The following is a 22,815-nucleotide window of genomic DNA, read 5'->3' as shown; positions in this document are numbered from 1 at the left end:
CAGATTCAAAAACACTTTTTAATTTCCTTTTCCACCCAAGCGATCTTTATATTGTTTTAAGAGTATTGGTGTTTCTTTTGGTAACAGTGAAAAGGTTATATATAATCGATCAGGCGCTACCAATGGTAGTTAATCCAAGGCAGCTGTTGTTTAGGACAGAGTCATACCCCTTGCAAACATACGCCTCAGCAAATACACGGCTCCAATCTGAGTGTAATCTGGATCTCAGCTCTAAAGCCGTTTATCCAGCAATGCGATGGACTGCATGCGCAACTGTGTAAGGCGCTGCGGAACCTTTGTGGCGCCATATAAATAAAGGAGAATAATAAACCGGTACACATTAGACGATCTGGTGCCTAATCCACAGTATGTCAGAACCAGGCAAATTCTGCTGCATCGGGTCGTCAGTCGCATTGTCAGATTAAGCTGCATGTAGGGCTGACCTGACGCTGCAACTGACGACCAAACAGTAGCGCATGGCCTGACATAGTGGGTACACATTAGCCAATTTTCATATGTCGGCCCGATCTGTCAGATCGGGCAAAATATTATCTAATATGAACCCACCTTAAGAATCCCTTTCACACTACACTTAGGAGCCACGTATTTGCCGGGTTGACCCCTTTCACATATAAGCCGTGCCTGCCCTGGCATTCTACAACCCAGAGCTGCCAGGCTGCTCTCATGTCACACTCATACCGCAATCACTGCTCATACACACATATATAGCAATCACACACCCCTTCTCAAGCCACCAGACCTCAGTACACAGCTCCACACCCAAAGTGAGTGGTGCCTGTGAGAAGGTGCTGGGGAGACGAGGTGCCCGGGGCAGCAGTGTGCAGGTGAGGTACAGAGTGGACAGGGAGTCACTGATTGAGGAGTGCTGCCGATACAGGGCTGCACTCTCTCCCTCTCTGGCCGCTGCACCCTCTAATTTGCTGAGACTCTGACAGCTTTGTAGGGAGGAAGCCCCGCCCAATCAGCTCATTCTAGGTGCGACCCGAGTATATAAACCCGGATCGCATCTTTCACCCTGCGCCGGCAACATCCCGGGTTTTTGCATGTGTCTGAAAGGGGCATCAGTCTCCAAAATAGACGTAAAATACAAAAAAAGTTATAACAGCACACAAAAGGCCTTAATAACCAGTACAATAAAATAGTCACTAATGTGTATGGAATGTATAAAAAAAAAAAACATTTATTTAAATAGCAGTGAATAGGCTAAAGTTGTTAGATATAAACAAATACAGTAAAATTGATTGCAGCGAGAGCACATTGAACCTTGAGAATAATGTTGAAGCAGATAAATTGAAAAGAATGGAATTGTGGATTAGAGTTACTTATTCCCAGAATGTTCCATTGGTTATTGGATATATGAGCCTATAAAGTACCTGTATGGCCCTTTAAATAATCATATGGATCCAGCTTAGGGTAAATATTACCAGTTCCGTGGAAACAGCGATGGGGTCCTCTTTAGCAATATAGCACAACGCCCAGTAGGTGGTTCCACTTCAAAACACGGTATAATGCGCTGGAAATTCCAGGTCTCGAGGTAGGGTCCATTAAGGAATTACCACAAAAGTCTTTTAGAAGAGAAGGCTGCTGACAGCACAGGTCACTAACGGTTTTGCTGCTGTCCAATGACAGCTTTCTCAAAGGACTTTTGAACACAAATTGAAATAAATTTCTAATAATGTATCCACAAATCCTTTTTTACTTCTACAGAGCAATCCTAGTGAATGGCCCAAACTGCAATTGTGTATCTCTACAGAGTAGATGGTCTGTACAGTAATGATGGTCATTCTTGGGGAACTACAGGGACAGAAATAGGCATATTTTTTTTTGTAAACTGGGTCCTTCATAAATACAATAGTAGGTCCTATTTTAGCCATATCAGCATTAATCTAATATTCATGCCTTAAAAGGGACCGCCAAATCACCTCTCTCAATAATGCACTCAGGTCCACTATCCTGGAGCAAATCCCTAGTGAAATGACATGGCCCCATTCTACAAAAATTTTAATGTAAAAACTAGATTTTGTTTCATATACTTTTAATAAAGATCATAGGGTTAGGGAAACAAAATACTTACTGGCACCATCACTGTGGTCAGTGGGTCACACAATCCCCACGACTCCATTATTTAAAAATATCAATCTGCAGTATGGCACAGCAGATGTGACTTAAGTACACATTCACTAATACCCCTTTCACACTGCCAGCAAATAACCCAGGTTATTGCACGTGAACGCGCAACAACCCGGGTTACTGTTCAGTGTGAAAGGGCCCAATTGAAATAACCCTGGTCGAATGACCCGGCATTTCAACTCCGATAACGAGCAGGGTTGAACACGAGTTCAACCAAGCTCGCGATGCAGTGTGAACGGGTAACCCGGGTCGGGGCGACTCGGGTCCCGTTCACTGCATAGGGAGAGCCGGCGCTTGGAGATGATCTCATCTCCAAGCGCCAGCTCAGCAGTGATGACGGTGACCTCATTGACCCGGCATTATTGTCGGGTCGGGCCACCAGTCTAAGGGGTCTCAGCCGGGCCACACCCGGGATGGACAGTGTACAAATCCCGGGTGCGACTTGGCTTTTGCGACGTGAAAGAGGTATAACATTATTATCGATCTCAAAAATAGTTTCAGCACCAGCAAATAAAACTGCATAATGAATAATATCTTGTACAATTACGATCACATTTCCACATCAGAGTCTTGTGTGGCCATTTGGGAGGTCATACTCTTTTGCCGAGTCCAGGATTCTTGAAGTTGTGATAAAATAGGCAATAAAAGGCTGTCTAATACAGCGAGACCCCTCCAAGAGCATCGCAGGCCACTAAAAAAAAAAGAGAAACAAAGAATAAGGACCACACTGAAAGACAATACAAAATGTACCCAATCTGCAAGCCAGACAACTATGGGCCTCCTAAGAGGAATGTACAGTGCATCCGGAAAGTATTCACAACGCTTCACTTTTTTCACATTTTGTTATGTTACAGCCATATTCCAAAATGGAATAAATTAATTTTTGTCCTCAAAATTCTACACACAATATCCCATAATGACAATGTGTAAAAAGTTTTTTTGCGATTTTTGCAAATTCAATAAAAAAAAAAAAGAAATCACATGTACATAAGTATTCACAACCTTTGCTCAATACTTTGTTGATGCACCTAGGGCAGCAATTACAGCCTCAAGTCATTTTGAATATGATGCCACAAGCTTGGCACACCTATCTTTGGGCAGTTTCGTCCATTCCTTTTTGTAACTGTAACATAACAAAATGTGTAAAAAGTGAAGCGTTGTGAATACTTTCCAGATGCACTGTATATTATTCAAAACCAATTGCTATATTTCCAATTCACCAAACATACACAACACTTCTGCCAATGCAAATAAAGGAAAATGAAAGAAAATAAATCCTGCTCCATGAGCAGATAAAAGAAAGGTGCTCCACTCCATTAGCGCTAAACAAGAAAACTGAGCACCTATTGATTGAGGTGTATAGTAGCTAGTGTCCAAACAAGTTTGCAGTTGACAGCAACCTCTATACTGTTAATCAGGGGTGGGTAATATGCGGCCCTCCAGCTGCTGTGGGACTACACATTCCACCATGCCCTGCCACAGTTTTGCTTTAAAGGACATGCTAAAACTGTGGTAGGGAATGCTTAAATGTGTAGTTCAACAGCAGCTGGGGACTCTTATTGCCCACCCATGCCCCAAGGCTAGCAGAGGCCCCATTGTGGTTTGAAGAGAAATAATGGTATTATGAGATTTCTATGCAAGTGTAATAAGTAGAGTATTCTACACTGCTGTACCAAGTTGTTTAAACCATAAAAAAGGTCATAATGGGACATATGTCACTATAAGCATAACCACACTTACAAAGTATTCCTCTTAGGCAGCACACAGCTAGTGATTTACTATTTTAAAATAGGTCAAACACATGTTAACAATTTTACTGAAGGGTCTTTCAATTATAGGAATATAGTTTTTTTTTTTTTTTTCTTAAACTTGTTAAGAACCCTACAAAAAAAAGTGTTTTCATCAGTGTCATTTCAGTTTAAAATCATGAATGACTGAATGGAGAAAGAGGCATGTGCCTGTTAACATCAATTTTAGTTTCTCCAAAGATGAAATGTGAGAATTAGAGTGTTGCCTCAACCCAATACTGCTAAGATTAATGGGGATTTGTAGTCCGCATTCCATTATTTCCTATACTGGCTATTTCCTTACTTACTTTAGATCTAGCACCAAAAGTCCATTCTCCCGTAGATCTCTCAGTTCCTGTGATGCCTCAAACAATTCATGTAAGCTGATTGTAGAGGAGAGCTTCTGCCAGCGCTGTGTAACAGGAAAATGTTAGACTGTAAAGCTTTGTAGTAAAAGACACTGTTCCCTGCAGATATAAAAAGAAACCTTTATGCTGTGGCCATCTAAACCTAGAATGGTCACTGCAGCATTGCAGAAGAAGTAGAAATATAGGCTGCCAAGCACGACACTCCTGTCACTTTTGCAGTAAGCAGATACTTTAAAGCTAGGTCTATATTAAAGTATAATCTCTTATTCAGCGATTAAATATTTTAGCTCTCTGTAGTCTCACAGTGCAAGCACTATAATAGGTTTGATAGTTATTTCACAGCATTTATTTTGAGTCACGGTTTTTACCAAGTTAGCGGGAGGCTTTAGTTCCAGAATGTATTTATTAAGGCAAAAGAAAATATATTTAAAAAAAAAAAAAAGTAGCCAATTGTCACTAATACTGCTTTTATACCTAAATTCAGGGTCTGAACCAGAGGTTGGAACAGGGTTCCAAACCGGATCAGACCCGGAATTTAGCCGGCGCTGACCGAGGATATTACAGAGTTGGCTCCGTTCACACCGGACCCGAGTCTGCAGTGACCCGGCTCTTCCGGCAAGAAAATTGGACACTTGGAGATTACGTAATCTCCAAGCGCCACTGTCATCGTGACCTGGATCACGCAGTTTACACTGCAGGGTTTCATGGGTCATTCCCGTGTTAAACCCTGCAAGTTACCTGGGTTGGATTGCCGGGTCACTCGACCCGGGAATCCAACCCTGTCCCCTTTTACACCAAGGAGCTACCCGGGTTAACCCTGCAATAACCCAGGTTTTAGCTCTGGTGTAAAAGGAGTATTATCACGTTTTATTTTATGCCGGGTGGTTGCTGACTTCCCTATGTGGAATGTCATCTCACGTCACACGTCATTGACAGTATATGACAGCCTTACAATACAGGTTGTCTACCAATAGGCTCCTATTGCTAAAATACACTGATAGTGTGTTATTTCTTTATTACTACTTATATAGTGTACTGTGATAAGGCGGTAAGACTGTGGTGGAGTACACTATGGGCCTGATTCAGAGCTGTACACTATTCCATTCACAGCTGCGTTCAAACTCGCAAATTATGTTACAAAATGTGCTAATGTCTGCTAACAGACTCCCCTCCTGAAATAGTGTGCGACGGACTGAGCAAATGTTGCTACACCCCACTTCCCCTGTCTGCGTTGTGTGCAGATCCTCCGGGGGTTGAGATCACACCACTATCGATGCAATATCGGACGCATATCGACTCCTTGAGTAAGTCATTGGCTACTCAGATTCTGGGCCAACTTTATCTCTAAAGCTGCTATGGCTGCTCTAGCAAGAGTGCATAGATTTTAAGTGCTTAGTTTAAAGTGTAATATGAATTTTTAAATTGAAGCCGGAGTTATTCAGTGGGTTATTACTAACTATACTTGGACCTAGAAAGGACTGTGATGTGATTTTTTAAAATTTCTTATCATCCACAGGTAATTAACTACAGCACCCAACAAATATTGCTGCTTGGTTTTTCTATTGTACAGCCTTTAAAAATTGATAGGTAATTTAACTACACAGTATTTCATATCATTTTAAAATCTGTATCAAGGCAGGAAATTACTCTGTATCTGTGTTTGTAGATTGTCCTCTCACCATTTGTTTAATTGATTAATAAGGAAAAAAATAGAAAACACCTGGCGCTAATCCTCTATAAATTTAAAAAGAATTATATTGCTTTCTGCAGCTCTTTACATTGGAGATCTACTCAAACATCTCCTAACATAAACCAGAGAATAGAAAAATAAGAAAAGAGCGCTGAATACAGAAATAATATTTATTAGCAATTTAATAGCATATGAAAATTATTAATATATAAAATCTCCAATATAGACAATAATGTACATATATAACATTTGCTGGCCAGCAAAATTTAAATCCTAATTGGATATTTCAGCACATATATATTATCCACACATAAAAATATAATTATACAGTATAGCACATAAACATAAAATTAGATAGAAAATCTCCCTTATGAGAAATACTAAACAAGTGATTGGATTTAAAGTCTCTCTTGTTATAGATAATAATATAGCTTTTCCAGGATTTTGCAACAGTACGATTGTAGCAAGTAACAACAGAGTTACAAGAAATTATGTTGCCCAATAGGATTCCTTTTCATTCTAAAGACCCTTAAGGCCCCCATACATCAGAGATTGATTGCAGCAATCGTGCAATTTGCAATCGATTGAAAAGGGGAAAGATTTTTATACACAATCGATTGTGGCAATTCTGCAATCGATTGAAAAAGGGAAAGATTTTTATACACAATCGATTGCAAATTGCACGATTGTTGCAATCAATCTCTGATGTATGGGGGCCTTTAGACAGAGCTGTGGAATCCTGCAATTCTAATCAGATGTGGATTCCTTTTGATGACACATGTTTTTTGTTTTATTAGTTCAACTGCTTCACCTATAATTAGCTCAAGGCAGCTTTAAATCAACAAGCTGCCTTGAGCTAATTATAGGTGAAGCAGTTGAACTAATAAAACAAAAAACATGTGTCAACAAAAGGAATCCACATCTGATTAGAATTGCAGGATTCCACAGCTCTGTCTAAGGGTCTTTAGAATGAAAAGGAATCCTATTGGGCAACATAGTTTCTTGTAACTCTTGACCATCGCGACCATCATCATGGACGCTCGCATAAGCTGTGGGTGGTCACCCACAGCTATGCGAGCGTCCAAGAGGCCGCTCCATTTTCAGGTAGGAGGGCCCCGATTCTGGTCAGAGCGTCCGGCTCTGAATCAGGCGCTGTTTTCATCTACCACTGTGCCTACTCCTGGATCCCCAATGCTGCTCGCAGCCCTCCTGATACACTCCTGGTTGATCTCCCCATGCAATCGGCTTATCCACTCCAACTGTGCCATTCCGAACGACGCAGCAAGGTTACCTCTCAAATGGACCTTAGGTTGTGGTCACCAAATGAGGCTTGGTGCAGTTTTTCTCTATTCATTCTTTTCCTCTTAAGTTTAGATTAACCTTTCCATAGATGTTATATTACTGTCACCCTTGTGCTAATACTGCCAATTTTGCCTCTGCATTCAGCTTTTTTTTTTTTTTTCTTTTTTCCCCCCGGATGTTATACCTCTACAGGTTGCACATGTAACCTATGCAGTGCGCCCAAGATGACTGCCTCAAATGGTGCTGATATTGGCAAGATGAGCAACTTATGGATCTATTCATGCAGTACATATCACACCACACGTTTCAGTGACGCATATTTGTTCCTTGTATGATATCTTACACATTGTAACCTTCGTAGTGCGACTAACCTGGTACACCCATGGGTGGGATGAAAAAATACTTGGATCTCTTGGCTATGTAAGGTCTCTTAGATTTACTATGCCGCAACTTCCCCACCTTGTGTTATCTTTCCTAAGTGTTACCTACTCTACGCTAACCTATGTTGCGCGCCTAAAATGGCTGCCTCGTCTGGTACCCTTCTTGAGTGGGATATATAACCTATGGAAGCTCTTACCCAAAATGGGTCCACCAACCCTGCATTATGCCTCTCATACCCATTATGTTGACTGTTTTCGGTTTGTTTTCCTTCTGTAATACTAAACCGATGAATTGTTTTTGATGTTGTTAAGTCCTGATGGAGAAAAGTGCTATATAAATAAAATTATTATAAAAATGACCTCTGAGACTGTGGTTCACAAGTTGGGAATGCAGTCACTTAGAGCTCCCACAACACGTCCACAGACTGGCCTCCTTTTGCGAACACTTTCTGCCACCTCCCCGACTGCACCCAGGAACGCCCATGGATTGTAGTGGTCCACTCAGGACCTTGCAATCACAGAGACATTGCGAATGCCGTGTAAAACTACAGCTCGCCCGTGCACAGAGAGTCTTTCCTCGGCAGTTTGTGCATGTGCAGTAGCAAAAAACTGCTCAACTGCGTGAACATCGGCATAGCGTACAGCTCTGAATCAGGCACTATATGATCAGACAAAAATCAGAACAATATATTGTACACTACATATAGCATGTACGCCCAATCAGACGTTCACTGCTGTCGTTCAATGAAACATCCCATCTGCTGTTCTGCACAGCAGATGTGACGATTCCACAGCCAAGGCGGTGTTACATGCAGCATGTAACTAAGCATCGCACCGTCGTACGCCAGACTGCAGTGTGTACGGCAAGGCAATGTATCGTCACAACGCTGAAGCACTGAGTCGCACCATTGTTTAGGTGTATACCCAGCTTAAGACTGAACTTTTTATTTGAAAATGTTTTAAATGAAATGTGGTATCAAGAAAGCAATGAAAATCAGAAAGATATAGTAAACAATTGCTGATGACCATAAACACAGACGTGATCACCAAGAATTTAAGAAGCACTATTATACAAACTAATGAGGAGGATACTGCTAACGTCAATACGGGAAAAGACCAAAGTAATCTTTAGATATAAAATTTGCCGATTTTAAGCATTGTGAGCCTCACGCTTGGATTCTGTAAAGCCTGTCTCAGCAGTGATTCACCTTCCAAACATCTTACAAATTTGGTTGACAAGCTTAAATATTTACACCACCCCCCCCTTTTATCTGTTTACATGTGCCTCTGCCTGGGGCACTTAGTTAAGAGAAATGCAGGTGCAGGATTGCTGGAGTCAGTGATACCACAGTATGCCTGAGATGTAGCCTTACTCTGGATAAGCTCCTCTTGTACTAGGTCTCCAGGGAAGATGAATAAACAGCAACAACAGGGAATATGGGCAAGAACAGGGGAGAGGATTGATGATCAGTTCAGGGTGCTAAAATGCCTTGTAACTGATCTGTATAGAGCACAGCAGCACTAGTGGCAGCATACCAGCGTTTACATTGCCTACTACATGCTGGCATATAGTGTGTGTTATTGCCAGACTCCCAGGGACAGAGATTCACAGGTGCTCAAAGCACTAGGGCACGGCTTGCTGTCGCAGTGTTTGAGTGATCCGGCTCTCCCTGGTGCTCCCATGTCCTTTGGTAGTCACAGGTGTGCTGTGGCTTCCGCCGAGACGGTCAGCGGTGCAGGTTTTGTGCCCGGAGCTGCGGGAGAGGTCTGATGGAGTTTTCCTGGATTTGATTGTAATACACCATATGGTAACCAGCCCACAACAGTTTGCTGTCTGGTACGAGTTCACCTTACTGGCTTTTAACTGTTTATTAACTATTACGTGACTGTGAATAAATAAATGTATGCACTATGGAGCGCCTCCTCCTTATCTTGGCTTGTCCTGTGAGAATGCAGGAATTGTGTGAAAAGAAGGGGAGCAGCGGTTCTTATAAAGAAGACGGACTCTAACGCTGGGCAAAATCCATAAGTGACTGTGTGGGAGTTTTTGTGAGCTGGACATTGGTATATACAGCTGAAAGCATATCCAAGCTCCCTACCTACATTTGTTTATTGAAATATTATATATATATATATATATATTTCCATATATACGTATACACACACGCACTGTAGAGAAAAGTGATTGGACACTGAGCAACTAGATCATTGAGATTTTAGTGGCGTCAGTACTTTGTAGGTCCACCAACCTTCTTGGCAAATTGTCCACAAGTTCCTGGAGAACAGCACGCTATGTTTTGACATTCTGTCTTCACTACAGTGACCAACTGTGACACTGGAGAAGGTCGTGTCGGCCTAGAATGCCAACGTCGCTTCTATTTGTAACCAGAGGTTCTCAATGGGGTTTGAGCTGGCCAGTCCATCTGGGCTACCCAATTTTCTGTATACCAGTAAAGCGTCGCCCTGGAAACATGACAGGTGGCATTGTCATCCTGATAAAAAACACTTCTTGTTTCCATAGAACTGCTAATGTAGGGAGCACAAAGTTATCGCTATTCTTCTCACAAAGTTCTCTCTATACTTCTCGTTTTATACCTCCATTTCACTTGCGCCGGGGTGTCCAATCACTTTTGTCTATATAATAAATATATTTATTTAATATATAATGGTTCAAAACATTAATGACAGATCATATTAATAAAAGCGCCACTATTTATTTTTAAGAATATTTGCATGTAACATGCCTTTAAATTAAACAAACTTTATTGATTGATAATATTTTAAACCATTAGATTTCCTGTCCTACTGTACCAACCTTTACTTTGCATTTAAAGTGCAACCTATTTCTCAACTATAAAACTGATCTAAAATACTATAAAAATAATGAAAGTACTGCTGTTGCAATTGTCATTTCAATATCCTCTGTGATTCAACCCCAACACACTAAAAAAAAATGTTCTCACCTTAAGAGATATCCCAATGTCAGTTCTTAAACCTAATACCAATATTTCTGACAACCTGAGAAAACAAAGAATGTCAGTTGTCACAAGTGATAGTCACTGGGGATGGAGCAGTTATTATAGAAGGAAGAATTTGTTTAACATAATTTTAAGGACTAGTAAAATCGCTCTTTCAGCCAAACTCATCTTTACAAAATACTCAATGTTAGCAACTACATCAACAGGTGAAGAAACAGTGGTTATGGGATGGAAAACACATACAGCAAGTCACAGTTGTCTTATGAAGGCTATCCGGATGGAAAATCTACAGTGTCTAGGTAGACAGTCAATAGGTCTACACCAGATGTTCGACAGGGTCAAAAGTTCAACCGGGTCAAATGCTCAACAGTTATAAGGTCGACAAAATAAACAGTGTCAAGTGGTCGACAGGGTCAAAAGGCTGACACACAAATGGCCAAAACAGAAAATGTCAACAAAATGGGTTTTTCATGATTTTAGGGTTAGGGTTAGGCATGCGGAAGGGAAACGATTAGAGATAGGCACCAGGGGGAGGGCTAGGGTCATGATTAGGGTTAAAATACTTAAAAACAATATGTGTCGACCTTTTGTTGTGTGTACGACCATTTGTGCGTCAACCATGTCGACCTTTTAGCTGTAAACCATTTGACCCTGTCGACCTGCTGTCTCTTATACCACACCCTTTATGAAGATTAGTACATTGTTACATAACACTTAGAAGGGAACATTTACTTGCAAGAGTAAATCACTTAAACATGACACTAACACATCAAAATCATTTTGCTCAGTCACTTTTCGTGTACCATGTCCATATCGCATTACTTCCTTCATCCATGGTTCCGGTTCCAGGGTCTGTATACGGGCTTCCCTTCTTTTCCCCTTATTGGTTTGAACTACAAACCGTCCATGAGCACCTATGTCAAAACAGAAGTGTAAAACTGAGTGTGCCTAATGTACAATACTGTTAAATACAATGTCCTAATAACATACATAACACTTTTTTACAAAGTAATAAGCACATTTGTTGTTGTTGTTTAATACTACTAATTGAGCAAACCTTCTTGTGAGGATTCGTCATAATCCTAAAACCAGAACATCCATAATTAAAATTTAAACTAGTCATAGGCATGATTTATGGGAAATTGGTGAGTTGGGCCCAACTTCATTTCCAGAAATGGGCACATCATAGTTTTTTAAGGTGATAAACTTCATTACAATTAATTACATTAATTTACTTGGCACAAATGCAGAGGCGTAGCATGGGCGGAGCCAGTGGAGCAGCTGTCGCGGGTGCCGGTGACTGACGGGGGCACCAGAACAGAGCCATGACCATCTGCAATTTTTTTCTTATGCTGTAATATTACTATATGGCAGTCTATTAGTTTGTGTTTGAGGGCAACATTGTGCCAAAAGTGCATCCTGAGTTTCCCTGTAAATGACGGTATTGTACCAAGTCTCACTGCTGCTAGTGGGATGGGGACTCTTTCAGTCAGGCATTCGCCAGTGAAGTCAGTTTGACAGCAAATCAGAATAATTAAGCTTCATTCCGATTCACTGCCAAACTCAACCCCCTCTCAACTACGACACTAGTATCTGGTAGCAGGTGAGGACAGGCAAGTAATTTACAGGGAAATGGTGGTTACATGTTAGTGTGGTGCTACAGGGGAGGGAGTAGTGGCAGCAGTGGTGGTAATATGCTGCTATGGGGGGGGAGTGGGATGGCAGTGGTATTAATGTGCTGCTACAGAGGGCTGTGGGTGTTAATGTCCTACTACAGCAATCACAGAGAGAAACAGGATACTGCAGGGGTGATGATGGGGGCAATGTGTTGCTGGGAGAAAGCAGCCAAGTTACAGTGCATGTCTATATGGTTACAGCTGTGTAATGAATATATTTTACAACAATATACAACTATCCCTTTTAATCCTACTAGGTGCTGGCTAACCAAATAGCTCAGACCGACCTAAACTGTGTGTAGAAAACAAACAGAAGGTTACAAATACTAATTCATTTGGTAGTAATAAGGAGAAATGGTTACTACAGAGGGGACGAAGGGCGGCCATGTGTTGCTATAGAAGTTTTGGGGTGGGGAATGTGATACCACAGGGGCAAGGGATGGCGTTTGTTACTACAGAAGTAAAGGAGTGGAAATATGATACCTGACCGTTTTCAGATGTAACGACCCCACCGCCTATAAAGAATGGCACAACCTCTGGCGGTGCAACGCTGCATGCAGCTACATTAGAGGGGTGTGGCAATACTGCAATTAGGATCTTCTTTCAAGTGGTAAATTCGGCGGCAAAGATGCAAGTGGACACATCTGTATACCATTTCTCATTCTGCAAGTGTTCAAACATATTCAGCTATCAATGTGGAGAGTACTTTGCTAATCAAATATGTTCTCTCCCTTGTGCATCGCATACTGTTTTATACAAGTATATGTTGAATTAATGGTCATCGCCTAACCCTTCTTCTGTAAAAGATGTATAGAAACTGTTGCAGAATATGTTACAATAGCAAACAGCTAATCATTATACTACAAAGTTCAAGTTACAGGTTTTTTTCTTTACAATCTTGGTGAGATAAGAATCACATCTCCGGGGAAGACAGGGAAATAATAAAAGTAATAAAGAATAAATGTAGTCCAGCATATGTCACTAACACAACATAAATGTTAGGGATCTACACATTTATCTTAACTTTGGCTTCACACAAATATAGGGGTCGACTCAATTACCCGTGAAGGGTGCAAGTTGTCCTTGCAACTCGTGCCCTTCGCGTGCTGGATTCGCACCAGAGGCTGCGAGCACAAATCTGTGAGTCCAGAAGTACCGCGAGTGTGGCTAATTGTACCGACCCCAAAGTAGAGGGCTAGCAAATTCTTATGATTGCTGATGGGTTTCTATATGGAGAATTTCTATCAGTCAAATAATTTGTAAATGTAATTTGAACTAGTATAATAAAGGAACATAGAACACAAATGTCATCATCATTTACTCTTGACTACGATTACTCTTAGTACAACTATTGTCTTAGCAGTACCATCTATAGCCAGATATACTGTACATTTCCCAACCCCTGACAAGTTCCAGTGAACACGAGCAGGGATAACTGAAATCTTACCAGGTCCTATGCCAATATACTGTTTCCCCAGCCAATAAGACAGGTTATGTTTGCTGACTGCCTCCTGCAAATATTAAATTAACATTATATACATCATTTTATTTTCTGTATAAGGAATCAAAGAAAACATGCAGCATCTATTATAGCATCAGAAGTGATTTGGTAAAGTCACATCATTGAATATGTCTATCTGGTTACAGCTTGTGATGAATAAACTTTTGAAAAAAAAAAAAAAAAAAACTCCCCCTGGTATAGAAAACACAAATACTAATAAAAGTTAAAAGGGACTCACATTCCTGGCAAAATTTGAGACTTCATACTGCCGGAAGCCAGCCTGTTGTAGAATCCACCTAGCATCATCATACATCTGGGCAATAAGCTCTTGATCAGGAAGAACAAGCTGCCCCTTTTCTCTCAATTTAAACAGTGTAGTCCCTCTCTCCAAGGTCAGTTGATATAAAGACACGTGGTCATCGCACGGTTCTAAGAGCCTGTGTAAGGTGTTGTGCCATGATGCCAGGCTTTGGCCTGGAAGCCCAAACATCACATCCACCGATGTGTGACCCAGGAAGATCTTACACGCCTCCTGCAATGTGCGTTGTGCATCTGAGGCTGTATGGGTTCTGCCAAGGAGCATGAGGTCATGGTCATCCAGGGACTTTTCCCAAAACACAAATAGGAAAGAATAAAAAAATGGCAAGTACATAAATAGGAAGGTCAAAAAATAGATGGTACTTTACAGATAGTAGGAGAAAATCAAGTAGATAAACCAACACAAATAACAGAAAAGGATAAGGAAGAAAATATTGGTATGCAGATGAGAGAATAACAATGTATATGAATAAAATACACAGAGTACACAATGGCACCAGATACTGTCTTCTTACCTTGTTCTATGTGTACTACGAAAACTGGCCCAGTGACTTCTGATTGTGAATTATTATGTCAGTTATGTGACTGGAACTTGGAGTTTGGTTTGCGTGTAGTTGTCGGAGACTATGCACAACACGGTAAGTGTGTGCCAAATATGTTTGTTTCTTATAAACTATAAGCTAGTCAATTATGTATTACTGACCATTTGTGTAAATCTATTCTTGTGTATCTAGGTATGTACAATGACTGCTATTTCATGTATGTAATACGTTTCTGTTATTACCTTTATATTGCAAGGAAAATAAAACAAAACTGCAGTTCCACAGATAGATAATTTCCTGCAAGTGCAAGTTTGTGATTAGCGCAATCTAATAAAGGTATATTGCCTTGAGGACTTGTGTTTTGCATCACAGACATTGATCTTCTGAGAAGGCAGGGAGAAAACTGGAACAGAAAAATAGCTGTCAAATCAGACAGCGGTGCTCAGGGGAAATAGCATCTCCTTGGCCTAGGGTAAAGGTTTGTGGGGTGTGGGCCTTAGTGTTGAGGAAGGGAGAATGTTTTTGATCTAAAAAGGTGCCTACACACTAGACGACTCGCAAAAGACGCAATGTCGTCAACGATTTCCCTTGAACTCCCCAGGCAACTCCCCTGCACTCCCAGACAAACGATATCTTGCATAAACTTTCCAAACTGACAAACGATCTGACCAAAGACCTTAATCTCGTAAATGAGATGGTCAGATCTTGCCTGCTGTAGTCAAGACCTGAAGATGCGATGTACGACCTGCGGGGACGCGCATCGGCATAGTTATCGTGAGTAGACACTCCCGATTTGGACATATTTTACACAATCTGACGTTCCGATGCGTCGATATCAGCCAAATCGTGCAAAATATCGTATAGTGTGCACGCACCTTTATTTTCTTTCAAATATTCATATGTATCCGAGGCATCACGTCCATTTTAATTTGCCTCCTGTGGTGTTCGATTTGGGGGCCTGAGCTTTTTTCTGACCAGCTGTAGTAGTGCCCATTGCTGGCATTCAGCAAACGTGGTATATGCCCACTTGCAATGGTATGGATTGCATGCAGTCCAGGGGGGAAACGGGACATCCCCCTATAACCCTTTCCTCCTGCCTACAGCTGTCAGCTCAAGCAGCAGAGCGTGTGCAACATCAGGGCAGAGAGAGCAGCGACTGCTGTTGCGGTGTGCTGGGATGGTGAGGGAGGCTGCTGCCAATGAGCAGTTGTAGTCTCTTCCCTAATGTGTCGCACATCTGCACTCTGCTGCTAGAGCAGACAGCTGTAGGCAGGAGGAAATTGTTATGGTATGTAATCGCCCGCCCCTTCAAACCCCCCTTCCTTCCCTGGTCACATGCACACCAACATACAGGTAGTTCACCCCAACAATACACAGTTACCTGTACACCAATAGACAAGCGGTTCACCCCAACATCCCTGAATTGCTGCAGTTTGCTTCCCCTTGAGGATGTGGGATTAGCCTCCAAAGTGATTTCTGCATCCTGTGGCAAATACGCATACTTGGATATCACCTCCAATACTTCATTAATGGTGGAAGGGCTGGCAAGGCTTGGAGTACCACCACCGAAAAACACAGAAGATATTCTATAAAAGAAAACAGAATGTCTTTATTGTGCAGGTAACCTGGTAATATTAGACCAGATACCTCCAGGATTGATTTGTACTATATTTTACATTTTGCTTTGTTGAATAAAATAATGTTACATTAGGTGCTTACTAAGAAAAGATGAGACGGCCAATTTACATAGTGGGAAATAAGAGACAAAAAATTCTATAGAATGAAGGCAAACTCTCTACAAAAACTCACCCTAAAAAACAAGCAACCGGATGGCTCACTGCTTGGAAATTGTCACTATACAAAAATAAAAACTTCTATACTTGAAACTAAACTTAATTTGCTTTGTATGAAGCCACAGTCTGTAACAATGACCAATGTGTATGCAAAATACTCAGACCATGTCATAACTGGAGAGAACACTACACAACAGTGAAAATGTTTCCGACATGAAAATAGTTACTTCTAATTGATTGCAGTATGCGAAGAACAAATATGACATTTAAAACTCTCAGTTAGCTCTCAGTTCCCAGATATAACCCATTTATGATGATGTCGGGGTATTTTGTTAAATACTAGGGAATTTTGTCGTCTAAAGAATATACAGGTTGGCAAACCTGATTACAGGAACGCTGAGTCATTGTAGGCCATGTAGTCATTGTAGGCCATGTAGTCATTGTAGGCCATGTAGTCATTGGAGCACATGGAAAAAATGTCCATCACAGTCCTTTGGATGATCAAAGCAACAATTTTTTGCCCCTTTTACACATAAAGCTTGGGCTTATGAAGAACTTTGTAAAGGTGATGAACAAAGATGGAGAAGCTTTACCTGAGAGGAAAATTTCTACTTCTGAGTGATGCTAAAGTTAAGGAAGGAATCTTCTAGAAAAGTATCATCAATTAGGCTGCAACATGTCACTCAAAATCCACTTTCTGGACTCCCATCTGGACTTCTTCCCTGACAACTGCGGTGCAGTGAGTGACAAGCACAGTAAGCGATTCCACTAAGACATTTCAGCAATGGAAGGAAGATTATCAGGGTAGGTGGAACCTTCTATGCTTGCTGACTGCTGTTGGACAGTGACAAGAGATGCCCCAGAAGAGGAGTACAAGCAACAAGCAAAGAGAAAGCGCTCTCATGAATAGTAATTTGCAATAGTACTTTCAGTTGCTGGATGTTGTTTCGTTTTGTGCTCTTATTTGCGATTGATTGATTTGAAACAACTGTTATTTATGTTGTATCGAGAAAAGATCAGATTTTAAAATTGCTTGTCATAATGTCTATATTACTGAAGTACATATAGCACAAGTACATAGCTCAAAAACTAATGCTAATAAAAACATTCTGAAGTCATATATCCGTTTTTCTTAACCTCAAATGAGTAAAGTATGACTATTTTTATAAAGGAAACAAATGAAAAGTATTTCTTTGTTGCAGTGTGTAATAGGCACACACGTGGTCCTCTACACATCAGTCCTTATGTTAATTACATGTGCCATTTTGAATACACTTATATTTTAGGTTCAAGTTAACAGCCCAGTTCTATTTTAGAAAACGGAGGCTCGGAACCATAATAGTAATAAAAGTCAAGGAACTCTATAATAAGGCTACTAAGTACAGGTTGAGTCTCCCATATCCAAAATGCTTGGGACCAGGGGTATTTTGCATAACGGAATATTCCGTATTTTGGAATAATTACATACCATAATGAAATATCTTGGGAATGGGACCCCAATATACACACAAAATGCATTTATGTGTTATATACACCTTATACACACAGCCTGCAGGCAATTTTATACAATATTTTCAATAATTTTGTGGCTCAAGCAAAGTTTGTGCACATATATAATATTTGTGTTTCATATACACCTTATACACACAGCCTGAAGGTGATTTTATACAATATTTTTAATAATTTGTGCCTTAGACAAAGTTTTTGTACATTGAACCTTCAAAAATCAAAGGTTTCATTACCTCAGTCATGCCAAAATTATTCTGTATTGTGGAATATTCCGTATTTCAGAATATTTGGATATGGGAGACTCAACCTGTAGTTACTATGTGATTGGCAGGGTAGTAATTCATCAAGTTTACTGCTGTAATAAAAAAAAAGTCTAGAACATGTGACAACTCTGTTGTAACCTCTCTGCCAGGAACAAACTACTCACAAGGGACTCACCTGCGCACCTGACTGAGCTGGATCAAGGTACGAGCTTCCTGCACCAGACAAAAGCGGATGGCCGCCTCATTGTCAGACTGTGCAATGTACTTATTGAAATTGCAGTATGTGCAGCGCTTTTCACAGTATGGCCACTGAAGAAAGAAGAGCAACATAAGACTTCCGGTTATTCGGTATAAGGTATAACCAACCGATCATAGGAGATTCAGTAAGAAAAACAGCACCACTGCGGCTGTGCTAAAACACGAAAAAACCCGTCAGATACACTCCTGTGTCCAAGGACGCAGCATCGGATCAATTGCTTCAACATTGGATATATAACTCTCTGGTTACTCAGTATGTCCAGTGAAATCACGCTGCTGGAGCCAGTGAAGCTGCAGGACCTGAGCTGTACAGACAGTGTGGCTCCTGCACATTCGCAGATCAGAAAAAAAATGACAAACAGAAAATATCGCTCCATGTACAAGTGTGAATCAGCCCCAATGTTAACAAATAAATATGTAATACAAAGGTTTTTTTTTATCCTGCACAGGACTATAGCTGGGTACACACTGTGCCAGAGGTTCCAAAATTCCACCATTACAATCCAGGTTTTAGGGATATTCATGCTTGAGCACAGTTGACTTAATTTGCACCTAAGGCAATTTGATTTAACCATCTGGGCTCAAGCATGGATATCCTTAAAACCTGGACTCTAATGGCAGAGTTTGTGATCTTCTGCACTAATGTGCTTCTTGTCCCAAAATACTCATATATCAGACAGCTAGGGCAAAACTACGGCCCAACGTTCAAAAGACGGTTTGATCGTCATCTGATATAGTGAGTGCTGCACACGCTAGGTCACTCATATCATTTTGGTATTGTTTAAAAAGTGCAGTGTGTACAGACCTCGGTCCAGTGTCTACTAATTAATAAGACGATTTGGAATCAAAAGGGATGTACGCTGGTTATCGGGCGTTTACGGGATTGTTTTGGTTGACTGTTTTTTGACTGCTCACATTTTAATAGACAAATATTAAAAGTTATATTGTATCTCCATAGACATTATTTCAGGAGTGCCCCCAATAACGGAATGGGATTGGAATGCCAGCAGCGGCTGCCCGACAGGATGAAGATCCCGACAGAGGCAGGTAAGTATCCTAACCTCCCCTGTCCCCCCCCTAATCCTCCCTTAGTGGTGCCTAACTCTAACCCCCCCCAGTGCCTAACCCTAACCTTCCCCCAGGGGTGCCTAACCCTAACCCCCCCTTACCGCTTCCTAAACCTAACCCTCCCGGGGATTATGATAGGCGTCGGTATTTCGGCGCCTATCATAACTCCCTAGCCGGCATTCCACTGTCCAATAACAATTAACTTAATCTGATCTAACCTAATAGTGAGATTTAAATTCATTATTTCAAAATCATGGACAGTGTAAGCACAAAGGGTATAAATAAAAATCTCTCACATTGCCCAGGGTAAGTGTTTCAAATCTTACTACCTGTAAAAGCAACAGGATCTCCGCTCTAGGGCCGTATTCAATTAGACGCGAAAAGCAGAGATCCGCAAAAAAGTATTAAGGATTGCAACTTTTTGCCTGTCGGAAAATTATCGATGTATTAAATTCCATCCGCTTTTTGCGTACGCGGAAAGTCAATGCAATATAATAGGTGAAAAAGATTTGCCTCTGAATAGCAAGAGAAAAGAAGTGCAACTTTTTTGTTTGGGGGTGCAAAGGTGGGAAAACCACCCAGAACCCTTTGGACAGCCCCCAATGGGCAACTGCGTCAAAAAAAATCCTAAAAAAAATTTAAGTACACCCCAAAAAAGTACTCTGCATTTGGGGGGGTGAAAAAGCACAAAGTGGGGGGACAAGTTCACAAACTAGCGAAGAAAGGTTCTGAGGGTGTTCTAAGAAGCAGGTGCTTTTTGGAGGGACGAATGTCACTATTTTAAACAAGACATTAAAACATGCTTGCACCCATTTTCAGGTACCCCAAATTTGACAGGACTACTTATTTTCTCCAAAAAATACTGCTTTATGCCATTCTTCACCACTTGTACAAAGACGCTAATTAGAGGCAATTGTACCAACTTAAGTTCCCCAAACAGTTTTATTAGGACTAATCGGGTCACTACTACATTGATCCCCAAAGTTTCTGCATCTTTTTGGAGGGTACAGGCTGATTTCCCTGATTCTGACACCAGTTTCCGCTTGTTCTGACTTTGCATGTCGCCGTTTTCGCGTCTTTTAGAATTGAATACGGCGAATAGTGGGGGACGCACGATAAGTTTCCGCAGCTAAAATACGCAATGTAGACGAAAAGTACGGCATGCAGAACTTTTTTGTGGGTGCAAAACTAATTGAATACGGGCCCTAGTCAGAAGGAAGATATATAAAATACAGTTGTGATCATTGTGTGGGCGGTGGTCTGAATATGTTTTCATCCATATACAAAGACTTCCTGCTAATAAATCTAGTGAGTGATAGTCTGACACATTAACCTTTTGCAGGGCAGTTCCTGATAACAGAGAGCAATGGCTCGTATTCAACTGTACAAATGTAACTACTACATCTAAAATCCCAAATTATGCCAAGGCAAATAAAGCAAGTTACATGCTAGGAAGGCAAACTAATAATAACAATAACTTTAGCTCAGCATGTTATCTCTATGGAAACCTTACAAGACAGAGAGCTGTGATCACAGTGATTGCCTTACTTACATGCACATACACAGCTGCTGTTTTCTCCTCCTCCGCCTCCTCCTCAGTTGTACACATGTCCTCCATAGAGCTCTCCCCCTGCCTAGGGGACATGCACAACTTTCGTGTGACAGCCAGCGACATCGCTAACACCCTTGTACGAAGCATGGCTACACAGACACAGGAGATTATTCACATTATATATACTCTATGAGACATACTGTAGCGCTCGCAGAACCTACTCCTATTGTTAAATGTGAGGCAGGATGTTTTACATAGTAATGTTAAACATGCCCCCAATTTCCCCCTAAAGCCATAATCATATTATCCCAGTTACATGACCTCCTACACACACGTGTACTGTAGACACTTTCCTTTCTCCCACATTCAATTTCACATCTATAATCTTCCGGCTTCTCTCCCTCTGCAGCTAGGCGCCCCCTGCTGGAGCCTCCGAGTACCTGATTACATCTAAAATACATATTAGAATGAAAGAGTCTCATGACGAGACAGCAGATGAGGAACAGGAGAGAGACAGCCGGTGGCTGAAGTGGGTACATATAAAAAAACGAAATACAGATTATTAAGGTTTACATTTACATTACATTTTACATTTCTGTAGTAATTCATGATGGAAAGAGTACCAGTAACATCTGAATATATTGATTACAAATTAGTGACATTGGGGGAGATGTATTATCAGTTATCAGCTAGATCCAGTACAATTTGACACTTCTATCGAAATTCAAGATGCATGCTAAATAAACACTTCTTTGTATTTTATTCTCTTTGTAAAATTTGGCAGGATTACCTGCTTGTATCTGTAGTGTGTCTAGCAGTGGCAGAGCGGTAGGTCCTGAACCTAACACATGGGCCGTCTGTCTCCAAAGCTGTGCTGAATTATTTTGCGGTTATTGCAAGATCTCACTCGGGCATGTGATTGGCAGGAGGCATGATGTGCAGTAGGCTGATAACCTTACTCAGCTGGCCGGTGCCACACAACATGCTGCGACTCAGAGCTGGCCAATCCATCTGGGTTACCGAATATTCTGTATACCAGTCCAGCATCGCCGAGGAAACATGACCGGTGGCATTGTCGTCCTGATAAAAACATTTGTTGTTTCTATAGAACTGCCACAATGTAGGGAGCACAGAGTTATCGAAAACATCTCTCTACTTAGGGTTAAGGCGTGTATCCACAACACAAGAAAAATGAGCGATTGAATGATTACTACATCGTTATCGCTCAATCATTCATTAATTGTGCAGTGAATATGCTGGCAACGACCAACGATGCGTGCTTCCGCCGATCGTTGTTGGCATTTGTCATCGCCTGAACATGCAGGCCAACCTGTCGATATCGTCAGGTTGTCCATGTTCGAGGATGAGGGAGGGTGTCTGCACTGAACGACATATCATTTAGTGTGGGCACATTATCCACTGCACAGGATGGTGAACGATTACAATGTTGTAATCGTATAGTCGTTCCACTCTCATATAGTGGATGTGCACCTTTAATGTGACCATGCATTGCAATTAGTGGACCCATGCCAAACCAGCTGAAACTTTGGATGTCCAATCAATTTTGTCTACATAGTGAAATATATATGCCTGGGTTACAACAGGGCATGTGGCTTCACAGTGAGTAAACAAAATGCTAAAAGAAAAAAAAACTGTATCCGATTCATACACAATATAGT

At 41.1% G+C, this 22,815-nt stretch overlaps 1 protein-coding gene across 2 annotated transcripts; it reads right to left on the bottom strand.

Moving 5' to 3' along the window:
• Nucleotides 1–1,209: 1,209 nt before the first annotated feature.
• Nucleotides 1,210–21,554, bottom strand: RSAD1 (radical S-adenosyl methionine domain containing 1). 2 transcript variants are annotated; one of them, XM_088482710.1, is made up of 9 exons: nt 21,137–21,554; nt 18,434–18,567; nt 16,075–16,279; nt 14,072–14,437; nt 13,780–13,843; nt 11,423–11,570; nt 10,642–10,696; nt 4,247–4,350; nt 1,210–2,842 (listed from the first exon to the last, which is right to left on the bottom strand). In XM_088482710.1, exons 1-9 carry the CDS (start codon nt 21,281–21,283, stop codon nt 2,701–2,703), a joined length of 1,365 nt encoding a protein of 454 aa, XP_088338836.1. In that variant the 5' UTR covers nt 21,284–21,554; the 3' UTR covers nt 1,210–2,700. The 2 variants fall into 2 exon arrangements, with proteins under 2 accessions (XP_088338836.1, XP_088338838.1); XM_088482712.1 differs by lacking the exon at nt 10,642–10,696 and having other exon boundaries at nt 2,754–2,842.
• Nucleotides 21,555–22,815: the final 1,261 nt, after the last annotated feature.

Source organism: Taudactylus pleione, unplaced genomic scaffold (genome assembly GCF_031769625.1).
Source record: "Taudactylus pleione unplaced genomic scaffold, aTauple2 ptg000290l, whole genome shotgun sequence".
NCBI lineage: Eukaryota > Metazoa > Chordata > Amphibia > Anura > Myobatrachidae > Taudactylus > Taudactylus pleione.
This window is presented reverse-complemented; position numbering and strand designations above follow the sequence as displayed.

Coding starts and splice junctions, on each gene's coding strand:
- RSAD1 (XM_088482710.1), bottom strand. CDS start 21,283: ATGCTTCGTACAAGGGTGTTAGCGATGTCGCTGGCTGTCACACGAAAG. Junction 4,351..10,641: donor ACATTGGGATATCTCTTAAG/GTGAGAACATTT, acceptor CCTGTTACACAG/CGCTGGCAGAAGCTCTCCTC. Junction 2,843..4,246: donor CTTTTGGTGCTAGATCTAAA/GTAAGTAAGGAA, acceptor TTTTTTTTTTAG/TGGCCTGCGATGCTCTTGGA.